At 43.7% G+C, this 17,740-nt stretch overlaps 1 protein-coding gene across 1 annotated transcript in view; it reads right to left on the bottom strand.

Moving 5' to 3' along the window:
• Positions 1-455: 455 nt before the first annotated feature.
• The window catches only part of nkain4 (sodium/potassium transporting ATPase interacting 4), a 48,058-nt gene continuing 30,773 nt past the window's right edge, over positions 456-17,740 (bottom strand). The window contains exons 5-7 of the mRNA XM_083975199.1: positions 10,855-10,915; positions 1,687-1,771; positions 456-671 (exon numbers count right to left, since the gene is read on the bottom strand). Of these exons, the coding sequence (XP_083831325.1) occupies positions 662-671; positions 1,687-1,771; positions 10,855-10,915 (156 nt within the window). The 3' untranslated portion in view covers positions 456-661. The remainder of the gene's footprint in view (positions 672-1,686; positions 1,772-10,854; positions 10,916-17,740) is intronic.

Genomic DNA, 17,740 nt, shown 5'->3' with positions numbered 1-17,740 from the left:
ATTTTTTGACGGATGCCCCTGTAGGTTTGGTGCTTTTGTTCCCTCCCCTCCCTGTACCTCTACACTCCCCTGCCTCTTCCTGCTTTACTCTGTGTATTTATGCACACAGATCCTGGCCTAAAGTAAACAGGCTGCACACAATAGCTCATTCCACAGGCTCCACTGTAATTCAGCCCTCCGGCCAAGATCTGAGCCAAACCGGCAATAACATGCTAAATCACCGCGTCCTCTAAGACACAGCACCGCAGACTGGGAATGCTGGGCAGTCCCTGATTACATACACAATGTATTTATATGCTGTACATGTTCTATACAGACATGTTCTTGGGGGGAGTATTAGACCAGTATGGGCAGGTCACAGCGGTGGACCCTCGGCAGTGATCTCACACACAAAGAAAATGATTGATATTTCCCTAAATACACAATATGAGGCTTTGTTGAACTGTAATCCCCCCCCCGGTTCCCAGAACCCGTCATCCCTCCCTGGAAAACAATGGACCCTAACTGAGAAGTGTTGGCTTTTCTGGGCAGGATACCAGTAAATGACATGTTTTAAGCACTGAAATCAAGAAGTGGGGGGGAGAGGAGGAGTGTCTGGCGTGTCCACAGTGCACTGAGATGTTTGTCTCCGTGGGAATTTGCTGTGTCACCTCCCTCTTATTTACGTAGACCTGGAGAGGACAGAAACGTGGGAAGGAAGAGCAGAGGGTTAACGGTTGTTGGGCAGCTCACATGTACAAACACACACACACACACACACACACACACACACACACACACACACACACACACACACACACACACACACACACACACACACACACACACACACACACACACACACACACACACACACACACACACACACACACACACACACACACACACACACACACACACACACACACAGATACACACTTCCCTTTATGAATTTATCCAGGATATAACTCCCAGTAGATTGGGGAGACGAAAACTTCCTCCCTCCCATTAGAGACGGAGCTGATTAAGCTGTCAAGAAGCTAATAAAATATTCATTTCATGTTGGCAGAGACTTATTACATGACTTCCCAGGCTTATTGTTATTAAATTCTCTGCACAACCTAATTGATTAATCCAATTTTGGACAGATTTTTCTCTGTTCTTCTTCATATGCCTCTATCACAAAACTGCCTGTGGTATGAGGACACGCACACACACTACACACAAGCATAAAAACACACACCAGGACCATGGAAGGCCTCATTTTCCCCAAAGCCCTCTGACAGGATGTAGCATGTTTGACAGAACGTGTTACACCCCAGACATGACATGAATCACACAGTCGTCTGCAGAACCTCCTCTCGTCAGTGTCGTGTTTTAACCTACCTATCCTGATCAAGTAATGAAAAGCTCAAAAACAAGTGAGCGAGTGGACCTTGGGTTGAGGTTATTTCGTAAACTCATAAAAAATAATTCTTGTTTTGATTAATGAATAGTTTCAGGGAAAAATCAAGGAATGTAACCTTTAAGAAGAAACAACTATGCGGCCAATAAATAAGTAAATAAGCAAGTATATCCACAAAAAGGCACAAAAGGCAATGTGTTAATGGTAATGTGCGTATTCACATTCACCTGTTCTGACAATCCCATTTAAAACACACAGGGATACACAGACACATTATGGGATGACAGCACAGTCATACTTACAGGTACATGGGCTTTAAGAGGAGATGAGATGGTTTCTCATTGACATGGTAGAGTGGGAATGGGTCAAATCCACCAATAAAATCAACTGAAAATAAAGGATTAAACATAAATTATGGAGTAAATCAAAAGACAAACAGTAACAGAATATGACACTTAACTAAAAAAAAACACATGCATGATCACAGAACAGAACATAAAACAACACAAGATGAATGGAGAATGAAATGACACAGTGGGAACAGTAGTAACAGAGATGTTGAAAAGTAGTCAGCTCGACATGAGCGGTGCACACCGTAACTTTTTTTTGTTTTAACTTTGACAAATAAAAGTCCTTAATTTTAAAAAACAAAACCCAAAAAACTCTGCTGAAACTTTTTTTCATCTGTGCATCTGCCTGGAGCCAGAGGGAAAGCTTGGGAACAGGTGAAAGCTGGCCAGCTGTCATAATAGCCTAAGCCTTTTTTATCGCTCAGAAACAGAGGTGACCTTCAGCCACCGACCAAATGCTCAACCTTTTCTGTTTATTTTCTCACTTAAGAGTTCAGACTCCAGGCGAGGGGCAGACGAGCAAACTCGTGTTACGCCATGCGAAGAAGAAGAGAGACAAGCCGGTACCAAAGTGCTGTGCATTTTTCACAGATGCACAAAGATATTTTTCTGAGATGAAGGAAAATGCTCGCGGCTCTTGAGGGGACACCGAAGGTTGAGTGGAAGAGAGAGGGGGGGGGGGGGGGGGGGGGGGGGGGAGGGAAAGAGGAGGGGAGGACGGCCCGCGTCACGCTTGTCGTTCTGACTGACAGGGGGCCAAAGAGATTAGGTGGTAGGAGTGCATGTGAAAAGAGGCCGGCATGGCCACAGGCTCCGAGACTACTAGTAAACACCACAAGGGGAGGAAAGAGGAGAAACTGAGGTTGAGCCTGATTCAGTGGAAAAAGACACCAAACAAACAGCGGATCCTGGTCACTGAGGAAAACAAAGAAAGAGCAGATCTGTTACTTTCTGGGAACCAACAACTGTGGGGAAGGAAAAACAAACACCAGCCAGCCATGGAAACTACTGTAAGGCCAAATCAGTTCCATCCTGATAAGAGGAGGCAGCGGTGGTCTGCTGAATACTGATAGGTAGGCAGGATGAGAGCAGAGAGCCACAGGGTGGTGGTGGTGGTTGGAGGGGGGGGGGGGGCAACTGTCCCTTTACTCTGACCCTGCCCTGGTTTCCACTGTTTCTCCATTTCATCTGTACACCACACACACACACACACACACACACACACACACACACACACACACACACACACACACACACACACACACACACACACACACACACACACACACACACACACACACACACACACACACACACACACACACACACACACACACACACACACGCATCAGAACAGAAACACACAGAACGACCTCTGTCCTCCTCCTTGCTTTTTTTGTACCACTGATTTTCTCATTACAAGCAGGTGGGGATCCGACCCCCGCCATGATAAACTGTGCTGTGGAAAACTGTGATGACAACGACGGCTGCCATTTTTAGACACACTAACAGCTCTGGGGATGGTAACGTTGGTCGGGCCATCCGTCAGTTTCGACTGAAATATCACGGCTGCCATTGCCATTGCTGTCAACTTTGGCAGAAATATTGAGGGTCTCCAGAGGATGAATCCTAATGACATTGCTGATCACTTGACTTTTCATCTGGCACCACAAACAGGTCAAATCTCCCACTGACATGAGGACTCGTATACCTCCACAACAAATGGAAAATTCCAGTTCCTGCTACATACACAGGACAGGAAAGTCTTTGCATATATATACTACATTAGAGCTGCTCCGACAGGTGCCTCTAATTGCCCCTAACCATTCTTACTCTAATGAAGATATCCTATGTGTCAAAACATTAGTTAGCACCTTATTAAAAGCTTCATTTATAACTTTGGTCTCTATTCTACATACGGTATTGTGTATGCCAGCCAGTTAATTGCTTGAACCTCTTTTCCACTAATTATTAAACACATTGATATGACCCCGACCTTGAGCTGAAGCCTCTGTAAAACTCACTAAGTCTTCATGGTTGAGAAATCAGTGTTTACAACGGTAAAAACAGAGCTTTTTGAAAACACTAACACACTGTATGTTGGGTGATATTTCACTGTAATGTGCTCCACTTTTTAGTATGAGACTTGCTAGAGTAATCTGTTCTTGGTGCTTGTGCTGTAAACAGCAAACAACACTATGTGATCTGTGGCCTGTTTACTCTCAAGAGCTGCTTTTAAAGAGCCATTTGTAGATTTCTGCCATATCGCTACAACGACGACAGCGTTAGCATTAAGAGCTGTTTACTTACAAAAATAGCGGAAACTCAGTGAGTTCAGCATCAAACGGCCCTTCACGCACCAGGAGCTGTCTCCAGTGGTGGAAAGCAGCTCACTTATTCTGCTTGTACGTCTATCAGACAAAACACCTTGGACACACCTTCTCATTCAATGGTCTTTCTTTATTTTTATGACTTTCTACATTGTAGATTCATACTTAAGACATCAAAATTATGATAGAACACATATGGACTTAAAGCAGAAGTAAGCAATATTTTTGTGTTAATATAAGTCTTAAATAGTTATACCTTCCGACGGCAATCACTTACATAGAGTGTTAAGTCTGAAACACGGGTCTGTCAGTCACTCTTCTCTGCTGCAAGCCGAGGAGAAAACTTTTCTTGTATCCTACAAGTTTTATCCAATGAGGAGAGAGAACGGCATGAAGGGCTGTGTGTGCAGCCAAGGGATGCGCGTGAATGTGGTGACGTAGGGACGAGGACCAATAGATCCACGACGAGGGCGGGGGCTGCTAACTCCATCGGCTGACAAGCAGTTATGGTGCGTTCAAGGCAACCCGTAACTCGTGTTTTTCCGACCTGTGAAGTCGTACCAGTTCGATCTGGTACGAGTTCACGGGTCGGAAGTTACGAGTGGCCGTTATAGTGAACTTTCACAGGTGCAACAGGTCGGAAAAACACGAGTTACGGGTTGCCTGGAACGCTACAAAGTAGTAAGTCGTGACTTGAAGCTGTAACTTACGGTTTCAAAAGCCTGCCTGGAACGCAGCATTAGCCCAAACGACCAGATCGCTTACTTCTGCTTTAAATAGTAAATGCATAACATAAGTGTTATCTGTCACCTGACTGACCCAAACCCAATTCAGATGGTTTGGGATGAGCTGGACAGCAGAGTGAAGGCAAAACAGCCAACAAGTGCTCAGCACCTCTGGGAACTACTTCAAGACTGTTGGAAAACCATTCCAGGTGACGACCTCATGAAGTTGAAGACAGAATCAAAAGTGTGCAATAAGCTGTCATCAAAACAAAAGATGCCTACTTCATATTCTAACATATTCTGCTTTAAAGCAGAAGTAAGCGGAATGTTTGTGTTAGTAAGTCTTAAATTGTTATATCTTCCGACAGAAATCACTTATGTGTTTGGTCTGAAACACGGGTCTGTCAGTCACGGCATAAAGGGGCGGTCCTCTCTGTGTGTGCAGCCAAGGGATGTGCGTGAATGTGGTGACGTAGGGACGAGGGCGGGGACTGCTAACTCCATCGGCTGACAAGAAGTTAGCCAAAACGACTGGATCGCTTACTTCTGCTTTAACACTTTTTTGTTTACTATATAATTTCCATACGTGTTGCTTCATAGTTTTGTCTTTGAACACTGAATGAGAAGGTGTGTCCAAACTTTTGACAGGTAGCGTTCTATCACTTTTTTTCCCACCACTGAGGTTAGCATGCTAACCAGCTAGCCCTGACCCCGATCAGCCCATCTCATCACTTTACCATATCCAGTCGCTACAGTGTGCAGTCTGACCCTGCTTCACCAGGACCATTATAACCTGTGGTCTTACAAACACAATGATGGCTGACGCTCTTGGCAAGATGGTGAAGTAAACAGCTGTTGAAGCTAACAAATAACTCAGTTAAACACATGTCTAATGTTTCAACATGTGGATGGCAGATTTTTTACAAGGTGATCTGAAAATGCCAGGGAAGATGGCACACTTTCAAAATTAAACAGAGTATTAATTTGTCCTCTCTGGTTCGGATCGTGACCTTGGGAACAAGCACTGGCAACCGATCAGTGCATTTGATCCTCCAATAGTCAAAGTGTTTGGTTGCTCCCAGGCAGAGGGAGATGATTTTCACTTGTGTGGACAAACGCAAGAAATGAAAGGTATGTAGGTCAACAGTTACGACATCTATGTGGTGCCCCTCAACAAGCAGGGAATAATACAATTCAGGTTTAAGTGGAAACTGGTTGAAATCAGAGGACCTATACTGAACCATGAAAGACACTGGCAGTGAATCTGCAGTACACTGCCACATCTCACACTGTCTGTGAGTGTGTGTATTTGTGTGTGAGAAGCTGGCGAGCTGACAGTGAAATGAAACCCAGGCACAGGAGATAAAGGGGAAAAAAGACCAGGAGGGAAAAAACTGGGTTGGTGAGAATAAATGAGAGGAGTGTGAGGAAGATTAAGAAATTCAAGGAGAGACAGGGAAGAGACAACGGCAGCGATAGAGAGATAAAGGGCAGACAGATAGCTCAAGACTTCACAACGTATCTGTAACAATCTTAAAAAAAGATGAGATATAAGATGCTGTTGTGGTCTGGGTCTCACTCTCTCTGCCTCGTATATTGCTCCATTCTGCAATACTGAACTTCTGTCCTCACACACACCATTACACAGCCATGATTGCTGTACAGGCTAGTCATTTATTTTTAAGACTGGTTTAGTGGTTTATGCTTAGTTATTTAGCATAGAAAAAAATCCAGGTATGTTTGATTGAGAGTGTATTTAAAGTTAATCATCCATGCAGAGAAAAGAAAGGTTCCTCCAGGCAAAGATAGACCAAGGAAGTCTGCTCCAAGTTTGTCTGTCTGAGGAATGAAAATGAACAAGTGATGACCTTATATGACTATAATATGCAACCTTTCCTCATTAAAATATCTAAAAAATGAATGGCTAGACCTGTTATACACATATTAGGAGTTGTTTACTTAATCAAAAATATTCCCAGCAATTCTCAAACCTTGTGCAACTCGTTAGATAAGATGATGAAAATAAGACATATTGGTCGATTATAATCCAAGCCAAATACTTTGATTATACAATGACAGTCCTGCTGCTGCTGATGTGATTTAGTATGAGTGACTGTATGCACATCAAGTTTACTTGCAGCAAATTCAACATTTGTATTTTCTAACAACGAGGTTCCATCTCAAAAGGGCAGATCTGCTTTTACAGATGCAACAAGGTCAATCAGGCTCAGGCTGTGCACGCCCACACTTTAAGAAGAGCTTGAATCAAGCGGCAGAAGTGAAAGCAGCTACGTGAGCTACATGAGTCGACAATTCTTTTCTTTTTTTTAATATGGCAAAATTGTCATATTCATATATTTAAATGTTTAAATGTACCTAGGAGAATTCATGCTCTTTGAAAGGCAAATTTCGTCGCATGTAATATTGATTTGAATTTCTCTGCTGTTTACTCCAATCTGTATGAAGTTAATTGATCAATAAAAATTATTAATGGAATTATTTTCTAAAAAGGATCCTTACTTTACTTGTATTGCTTTTCTTTTTTGCAGGTTGTTATTTGAAGACAGACTTTTTGCATAGCAGACAGTTTGACTGGTTACTATACCAAAAAAGCACAGGTCTTACTATAAGAATAATAATCATAATAGAACATCTGTCCGCACCAAGAGCCTCAAACTGAATCCAGTTGCCATTAGTTTAGTTTAGTTCTGAGTGTATTTTTCTACTGCCAAAATCATTAAGGCCTTTGTTGGAGAAGGTCTATTCATAATGTTCCTCTTGCTTGACGTCATTTTCAATAACACTTTGGGGTGATAGCAGACTGAGGCTTTTTCATGCTCTGACCTTTTCTCTCACACACACTGTGCTCGCACATTCATCCATCCCTTGGAGTTGCTCTCTCTGCCGTAGAGGATTTTCTGGGGATGTGACTCAGCACACAGGGCGGCAGCATAATTAGCAGACATGCTAAAGCGAGCTTATCCCAGCGCTAGGCGGCTAACTCCATGACCTACTTTACAAAGAGGATTTTCCCCACCACTCACTCTGCCGGTGTGTCTGCTCTCCACCGATAACTCTGTGGAACAAATTCATACACACAAACACCTACACTCAAACAGTCAGCTAAAAACACACACACGCAGCATATAGATTTGCATGAGTGCTCATACGCAGGTGCATGTACTTGTAAAGATAGGACGTCACGTTGAAAGAGAAGATCTCACACACACACACACATACACACACAGTATCAGTAATAACGCCTGAAAGCCATGTCAAACTGAGCTGATGGTGTTTGATGCTTGTTATTCTGCCCATTGTGTCTTCTTGGCTTCTTGCGAGTGCACGTTGACGTGCGCGGCGCGCCTCTCATTCCACTATTCTTTACGCAAGCCTGAGCACTCAAATTTAACTCGCCCTTTTCCATGGAGAGTGAGTGAGTGCCCGTCGTGAGAGGAATTCCTGTCTCATCTCCTTATTCATGAAAAGCTCATCCTGTCTGCTGTTGTTTGTTCCTGCATATTGCCCTGTCTCCCTTTGCCCTCCTTGGCTCGCTCCTGACAAACACCTCCCCCCCCCCCCCCCTCACGCCCTCCTCTTTCTTGTCTTTCCCTCTTTCTCTTTCTGTCTCGGAGGATGCTTCCTACCTTTCTTGTCTTGGTGAGGCGCAATCAACTGTGAAGTTATTGACCAGCAAGGCGCTTAATGAGGCTGATACAACGAGTGACCAGAGACCTCTAACTTTTTACAAGCGCACCTCATTAAAGTTGGGAAAAAGCAGAGACAGGAGAATAGATGGGGGGGGGGGGGGGGGGGGGTTGGTGGGGGAGAGGGGGGCAAGCCGAGATTTCTCAAATGCTTTGGAAGTGGATTCTGATACATGATTATTACATCTACCTGTGATGAAACTGTACGGCAGACGAGGGAGAAGTGAAGAGAAGGAAAAGTTCTGAGTAGGAGGAGATATGCTGATGCAGCCAGGGAGCTGAATGCTTTAATCTACACATCAAATGAGAGGAGAAAATGAGAGCGGCAAAGTGCCTTGGCTGGGTTTTGTGTTGGTGTGAGAGAGTGCAAGTCTGCGCACCTGTGTCTGCATGAACAAATATGTATGAGTTTGTGTGTGTGTGTGTGTGTGTGTGTGTGTGTGTGTGTGTGTTTAGGCTAAGGGTTGATTACAATAACAAAGAGCGAGCAGTTGGAACTGATGTAGCTCTGTTTTACTCCTGCGCAGTCGGGATCAGAGAAGAACTACGAGATAATTAAAACCAATATAAATCACAGCATGTTCTGCTTTCACCCTGAGCAACCTCTCCTTGTTGCTCACTTTCTATTTTTATCTGTACTGTTGTGGAGTGTGGACGATTGTCTGCGATGACTTTAAACAAACACGCTCTGCCAACTGTCCACACTGGGAATGAAAGGAGCACAAAGGTCAGAAAACACAAAATCGTCGTTTGAATGTAAGAGTGTTTTTTTTCTTTCTTTTGCTTCTTCTTTCACTTCGTTCTTGATGAAGTGGTATTTCCCTCCAGGGATTACTTAGGGGCGAGTGGTGATTAAGCGGTGCAGCCCAGAGCTGGGAGGGCAAATCAGTCGGGTGGTGGTGGTGTTAACCACTTACAGCCAGTGAATCTTTGGTATGTGACCACCAAAGAACAGCTTGGACCCTGTGTGTCCCAGTGGTCTCCAGGAACACACACACACACACAGAAACCACATCAGATTTCCCCTCTGATCAACATGCTCTTAGTTCGTTCATTACGCTGTTTTCAAATCAAATTACAGCTCTGGTTTTTGAAAAAACAGGGAGAGAGACATGATTACAGCCAAGCTCCAGATTCTTCATAATTAGCATTCTAACAAGCACATATGTATGAATATGTACCTGAGGAACTCCTTGGCTAATCCTCACAGAGGAACGCTTGTTTATCCAGCCACTGCACATCCAGCTATCTGACACCTACGCCGTTCTGCATTCGGTTTCAAAGCATTGCTTGAATATATTTGTAACAGCACATTCTCGCGCCTGTGGACATAGTTATGGATCCTACTGCTGCACAAGAGTCCTGCGGTGCTAATCAGATATTTATGACTCCCACTGACCCCTCAGATCAAATGTTTCCTGTCCTTTGATTGGCTAACCTCCCGAAGGACCTCTGACCTGCAGCCTATGAGGTCACAGCAGCTGGGTCATTTATCACGAGTGTCCGTTTCTGGTTTCTCTGTCTTCTCTTATGACTCACTTTAATGGTCCCCTGCCATCTTCTCCCACACCCTTTTCTCACCCTCTGCAGTTTTTTTTTTATGCAGGTCAATATGAACTCTGGAGGTCATCTGAGGGTTTAACTCAGAACAATACACATCGCACAACAACACGGACAGAAGCGGAGACAAAAAAGTACAGAAATGCTTCAAAAGAAGGATGTACATGATTGAATGATTGCGAGAGACAGAGGCGGGAAGGTGTGTGTATGTGTGTGTGTGTGTGTGTGTGTGTGTACGAGGGAGTGGGGGAAGTGCACAAAAGCAGTAAAAAAACAAAAAAAAACAGGCAGCAGACAGCTGGAGTGTCAAACCAGGGGGCCCAAGGAGTGAGGAAAGTGAGAAAAGTGAAAGCCAGAGTACGTTTAAAAAAAAAAGGCGAGTAGCGGAGGTTTTACAACAACAGCGAGGACCACACAGAACGTTGAGGAGGAGAGACGAGGCGACGAGTGTACACATGAAAGAGAAAGGGAAAGAATGGGCTGAAGGAGGTGTGGAGAGGGAACACATGGCTCCTTTGGTTGGTTCTGGAGGGAGCGAGGGAAAGAGAAGGGCCCAGCTGGTGTGGGGGAGGAGAGATGAGGGAGAAAGGGGAGAGAGCTGAAGCGATGATGGTGTTTGGGGCGGGGTGAGAGATGAAGAAAGATGTAGCCCTGTTCTCCTCAACTCGGGTGTTTTCTATCTCATCTGTGTTGAGTGGGTCTGGGTGTGATTCATTCATTGTTACACGGTTCCGTTGCAGGGAATTATTGTGTGTGTGTGTGTGTGTGTGTGTGAGAGGGTGAGGTTGAGCGACTCACAGCTGTCCTCCTCCTCAGTGATAGCGCTGACAACATAACAGGCGTACACGAAGCCCAGGAGCTGTGAACACACAAGCAAACAAGAGAGGGGTTAGACTCCGCAGAGCTGGCGGTGTGCAGCTGATAAACAACAGTGTGTTTGCTTTTTATGGGAAAAAAAACAAAAAAAACAGATAATACACAATGAACATCTGGGAAAGTGCAAGCCCCGTGCGGCTACAGACACGATTTGAGAGATGCCGGCTGTGTGCTCTCGGGGGTGTCCCAGTGGGCGGCTGATGCACACAGAAAAGACCAACAAGAACAGAACTGCAGCTGCAATGATTTGTTGATTATTTAATAAAAAGAAAAAAAAAAGTTTGCCAATCATGTTTATAATCAACAGAGTCGTTTTCGCTACTTTAAGGTATTTTAAAGACTAAACAATCAATCATCAAAAACATCAGGAGGTTAACTGGGGAAGAAAATAAACACTTGCAGCTTTAAAGTTGCTATAATTAATATACATAGAATTCAAATGGATCAATTTCCTATGTATGTACCTTCAGTGTGGCTTCAGCTTCAGCCCCATAGAATTTTGTAGCATCTTTTGGCTTTTCTGGCAACTTTAATAACTGTTTTGTTTCACTTTTCTCTGTTTGTGTCAGTTTTTGCAACAGCAGGCAGCTGTTTTGAGCAAAAACCCCTCTGTACCCTCGGTTCCCACCAACCAAGAGACAAACACTACATCCCAACTTCATTTTCCTTTTGAATTGCATCTCTTGCTAGGTTTTCACCTCCTGTTCACCCTACTGCTGTTTTTTTTAGCACATAAATAATGGGACTTTTGGAAATGCTGCTGACCCTGTTTTAGTTTAAGATCTCCAGCACCATATTGTAGTCTGAACAAGCAAAAACAAAGACTTTAGGAAACTATGACATAGACGCCCCTGTGGTCGCTCTCTGATTGGATCTTATCAGAATCCAACACAGATAATGAAATAGGAGCAGTGCCCTGGTTGTCTTTGCTTGTATTTTAAAGAGGAATTACACTATGCAGGATTTTTACCTTAACTATGCTGCATTTTTCCCTTAATTAAACAGCTTCGGAATAATTGTAAGGGTTAAATAAATGACTTGTAACTTGTTACGAGGGAGAATGGAGGCTCTTTGCCTTCCACATAGCGTCTCTGAAGAGCCTCCGACCCGGTGTCCCAGCTCTCGTCTCAGCAGCGCCGCAACACAAACGCGCCCCATAACCCATGATCTATTGTTTATGACAGATAAGATTACTCGAATATACACATTCTAATATAACGTTATCCACCGCTCCATGGATTGCCTGGAATTGCATAGTTCCCCTTTAATGCTACAACTGTCTTTTCTTTTTTTGTTCATAGTATTTCTTTATTTTTTTGCAGTAAATGAACTGCAGAGTAGACGATCTGCTTCTTGTTTACACTGGCTTGCCTGGGTATGTATGTGTCTTCAGATGTGATAGTATGGACAGAACTAAAACGGTTGTCTGAACGGAGATTGCCAAAGTTAGAAACTCACAGCTAAAGCAATAAAGTTGGAGATGACTTAAAAAGAAAACCAGCTCTCGAGCAGTGTGGTTCCATAAGTGTTGGATGTGTTCATCTTATCACCTTAAAACAGTGGCAGTGTGTGCTGTTTTCACAGGTCTACTAAGTTCTACTGTTATAACCGTGTTGGCAAATGTCTTGGAAGTCGTCAGGGTTTCCAAAGTGTGCATACAGTAGTTGCTTGTGTGCACAAACACACTAGAAAGCAACAGAGCGAGCACACCAGTGACTGTACGGCAACACGAGCGCAGACAAACACCCAGTGCTGAGAATAGCCCGTGGAACTGGCAGATGGCTGTCATCGACTCAGAAACAGACACAGTGAGAGACAGACACCGAGAGACTGTCTCTCTCCACCCAGCCATCCATCCATCATTTGGCGCTCTGCCATGCCAATTAAAACAGCGTCGGGCACGCTGCCCTCTTCGCACACTGGATACACAAACACAGAGCCCAGGGGGGCAATGACTGTGTGTGTGATGGTGGCTATTTATAAAACATTCACTCAACCTAAAACTTAGCTTGGCCTATGTAGCTATAAGAGGAACAGTTTGTAGGTCTTTCTTCTCCATCATTTGGGTTTTAGTCTATTTTTCATGAGAATAATTCACAGTGACGTCCACAAGTCTGAGACTACTTTCCTCTTCAAATGAATCTCAGACTTCTGAACCCCACTATATCGGACATTTATTTAAAGTTTATCCAGATGTAGGTTAAATGTTTTATTTATGAATGAAACGCAGGTGTGGTGTGTGGTAGCACAGCCTCTGTGTGGGCTAGATGGGATACACAACTCTTCTCTCTCACCTGTTCTCTCCTCTTTTGTCTCTAATTGCTGGTCTCACCCCGTCCATTACAGTGGCGGTGAAATGGAGGTGAATTAGCATATGTATAAAGCCAGTGTCAAACACAAGATGGTGTTAACAGCAGGGGGGCACACCCTGTTTTTTTTTCAATCGTATTGTGTCTGTGTGTGAGTGAGTCCATGTGTGCTTTTCCTATAGAAGTGTGCATCAAGTGTGCGCTCGTACAGGATAATATCTATGCATGAGTGCACGTTTGTTTAATTTCCATGAAGGGCTGTGATTGCTGCTGTGGTCTGGGACCGAGTCAAACACAGCACCGCCAACGTGTCACAGCAGAGGAAGCTCGAGGCTGAGAAAAGAACAAAAGTGTTGTGTGGCGTGTCATACAGATGGGTGACAAATTGAAGGAAAACCCAGCATTAAGTGTGTTCAGGACAGCTTCACCCGTTTAATGTTTAATGATTATGCTGGCGGAGAGGGTTGTAGAAGAGCCACTGTTCACATCGATAATGCTGTAAGGAAAGACACAGGTTTAAAGTAAAGCACCCCCCCAATAAATGTTTGTCAAATGTGACACACAATCAGCTTGCAACCCACAGCATTGATACAATCTTGCAGCGGTACAATCCTGGTAAAAAAAAAAAAGTTCTTATTCTGTTTAATGACCTGGAGATCATCAAGACAAAGGACAGAATAATTGCTGCTGTGAGCCGTAAAGTCCTGTCTCGTGGTATAAAAAGCCGTGCAGTGTTCTGGTGTTTGATTAAGCTTTTAAACTCAGTCAATCCGCCCTCACAGAATCAATTTGCTGGTAGCAACATCAGGTTTCTCAAATGACTGTAATGAGAGACTCGATCCTTTCCATTAAAGTAGGAGGAAATGACCTATTGCAAGTTTGTTGACACTCTCAACCTCTCACAGATTGTATTTCATTCTCACCTCTGCCGTTTAACACAGAGGTGCTAAGTCTCTAGGTCTTCATATGATAACATGGCATGTGATTCATCCTCACATCCTCAGTTTCCTACTCATCAAACCATTCAGTGACCGTCCATGGCCCTGTGCTGGCATCTGCTTTCCTGGTGTCACCTTAATTGTGGATTTTCTTTTGATTTGTCATCTGTCTGTGTCTGTAGAGCCATGTAAGGAAAGCGAAATGTAGTTTCAAAGAGAAATGCAGCCCAGGAAACTGTGAAGAGGTTGAGATAATGATGACAGAAACAATATGAAGCCAATTTGAAATCTAAAGCTGAGCTACCGCCCTGCATACATATATATATATATATAAAACACACAAACACAAAACGACTGTCATACCGTGGCTACATTTAGCTTCAGTCCACACTTATAAATAGAAGCCGTGAATAGACAAATCCAACGCAGCACAAATTTTCTTTGAACAGAATGAATACCTTTAATCAGGACAAGCTTTGTGAGAGTGCCTGTCACTGCTCAGTAATGGGAAATCACTGCCTTCTTCTCTCAAACCCCCACTGACGACTGCTGTGAAGCCTGGACACTGAATCAAGATGGACTGCAAAAGAAAGACTGCAACTAATATCTCCAACCATGCCTGCTTTTCCTCTCCTCACTCACTCGCCGCTTCCCTCCACGCACTCATCTTCAACCTCGTCTTTCAGTTTTCGTTTCTCAGGCTGCGGTGGATTTAATGCGATGTAAAGGAAGCCCAGATCAGACAAGTGACCGCTTGGTGTGTTTTTTTTTGCCGGAGGCGTTGCTGTCCTTAGCTAATATAGGTCAGTGTCCTCAATAACAAGTGACAATTCCACTTATATATGCTTGCATATTAAATGGCCTTCACTCACACACATAAATTCTGTCCGCCACCCACCCACCCACCCAAACACACACACGCACACACACACACACATTCCTCAGCTGTCCCTATGACTCGCCCCTGACAGTTCAGGGATCATTTTAGAAATTAATGTCATATTAATTAAGCTCATAAAGCCCCCGCATGTCCTCAGAGACTTGATCTCAGTCTGTCTGCGAGGACGTGCCACACTAAAGCAAACTCTTTTAGCTGTCAATCATTTGCTTTTTTTCCCCCCCTTTGCTTTCTGTACAGTCCGTTTCTAAACTCCACATCTCTACATTACCATGGCTCCACCGTCTGTACATCTGCTATTTCTCTTCTCCACCTCCCTGTGTGTCCTTGTTTTAAATCGTCTGTCTAACAGAAATTGCTGCTCTCCTCTGTCTCCTCCGCGGGTTGTTAGATGGTGAACAGTTACCTGGACAACCTGACGGGAGGGAAGCACAAAGGCAGAAAACAGGGCACCAAAAGTTCAACCTTGGATGTGGGAAAACTTCAAAAGGAAAGCTATCCTCTGGTGGGCCTTCGTTTACTGTTTACCATAGTGTGGAGGAAACTAAGGAGGGTATTTGTGATAGTTCAGCATTATCTGTGTTGCTTCTCGCAGAAAATGAGGGGGGAAAAAGTCGAAGGCTCAGGAATTCATTTGTGTGTGTGTGTGTGTGTGTGTGTGTGTGTGTGTGTGTGTGTGTGTGTGTGTGTGTGTGTGTGTGTGTGTGTGTGTGAGCTGCTGAGCTTGTATTTGCATAGGCTAATGAAGGTCAGGTTTATAGTGAATGTGCCAGTCTAGAAAGACACATAAGCACCTTTGACACTTAAACTCATAAACATCGGTCCATCACACATGACTCTACTTCATGATTAGAAGCCTCCAGGCTTCTTTATTATTGTAGACAAAGACAATCAATTGGGGTAATAGTCAATCACTTGTTAAGACGTCTTTCCTTTCACGATTTTCTGGACTATCATTTAATCAACTAATATTTTTGATAATCTATTTATTGTTTTTAAGTTGTTTTACTTACACCAGTTGCAGATTCTCACATGTTTCGGTTTCTCAGTTTGGTAAAACTGAATATCTTTATGTTTTGGAAACCGGTTGTACTAAAACGTACGAAAAAAATGGTGGATGGATAATCAGTTAGTCGAAAGAAACAGCGGACAGATTGATCTATTATGACAATAATGGCTGATTTCAGTCTGTTTCTCATACGCATTAGATCCTGCCTCCTGTTCACAGCTGACTGGCCTGTGCACGTGTGTATGTGTGTGTGCAGTGATGGATATCTGAGTCAATCTACAAGGTAATTTACACACTATTGATTGTGGCTCGGAGTCAGGAGAAGGCTCACCGAGTGTAGCCTACTACAATGAAATAAATTTGTAGCTAAAACATGGGCGGGAGGAAGAGCAGAGAGGGAGGTGGTGCAGGTGTCTTGTAGGTTAATTACAGAGGACTTTCTGTCCGACAATGAGGCACAAGCTTGTCTGAAGAAAATTAAATGTGTGTGTTTGTGTGTGGGCAGCTGCATGTTTAATGACAAAACCTGATGAGATAGGGACTTCAGAGACCAGATCCACCTGTTCTCCTCTACCAGCCCCCTCTCACACACGTACACACACATAGATCTATACAGCTTATTTAGGACCACATGGGGTTTTTAAGTGTCTGTGGTGCTGATTCGCATCTTCCACACTAAGTAACTGCAAATAAAAGCCTGTTAATATCCAAAAAAAGACAAAACACAGATGCAAGGCTGCTCATGCAGCAATAAAAGCTGCATGGAGAATTAAAACACAGCTTGTTCTTCACACGCAGCACCATACAGAAGATTTAAGATGAAAAAAAAAAAAGAGAAACAAATGGAGGAAGGCCAAACACACAGTTAAATAAAAACAGCCAGCACACATTCAGCAAACAAAAAGAAAAGCGAACACGCCGTGAGAGGTTTACTCCTTTAATGCTGCTTGGTTTTCTCTTCTCTTCTGTTCTCCTCTCAGAAATTTTAAAAGACCAAATATTAGAGGAAAATTAAAATCCATTTCCCCGCAAAACATATTAACAATTAAAGCTCTTGGCGGAGATAGCCTTTGAAGAATAATGGCAGGCAGTCATGTTTTTATGATGTTCTGCGAGTAGCCTGACCCAGTGTTCGGTGGCCAGCTGGAGACTAATTCTCTCCTCTGGTCTTGCGGTCTTTCTCTTTTCCTTCCTGTTTTTGGCAGCAGCCAGCAGACCTAATAACTGCTCACTACGGCATCATAAGTCTTTTAATCCTGGGATCTTCATAATCCTTTGAAGCAGATGCTGTAAAACTTACAGCACCATTACAATGCAGTGTCAGCCCCTGACATATTGCAGCATGTACTTTATGCTATTATTAAACCAGACAATCCATAGCCATTTACTGATTGTGGACAATTTACTGGACTTCAAATACAGGCACATCAAAGATCCCTTCAGCTGGGCCCCCATGCAGCATGCACACAAACAGAGAGAGAGAAAAAAAATCACCCTGGTGGTGATGACAGTTCAGTATGAAAACACCACATGGACTAATGGACTTATCAAAGCGAGAACCATGACCTTTTGGATGAGCGAGGGGGTGCGTGGGGTGACCGTGCTGTTTTCATGCTGCTGAACTGACTGAACCTGAACAACCACAAAACACACA

Source organism: Trachurus trachurus (genome assembly GCF_905171665.1).
Source record: "Trachurus trachurus genome assembly, chromosome: 7".
Lineage (NCBI taxonomy): Eukaryota > Metazoa > Chordata > Actinopteri > Carangiformes > Carangidae > Trachurus > Trachurus trachurus.
This window is presented reverse-complemented; position numbering and strand designations above follow the sequence as displayed.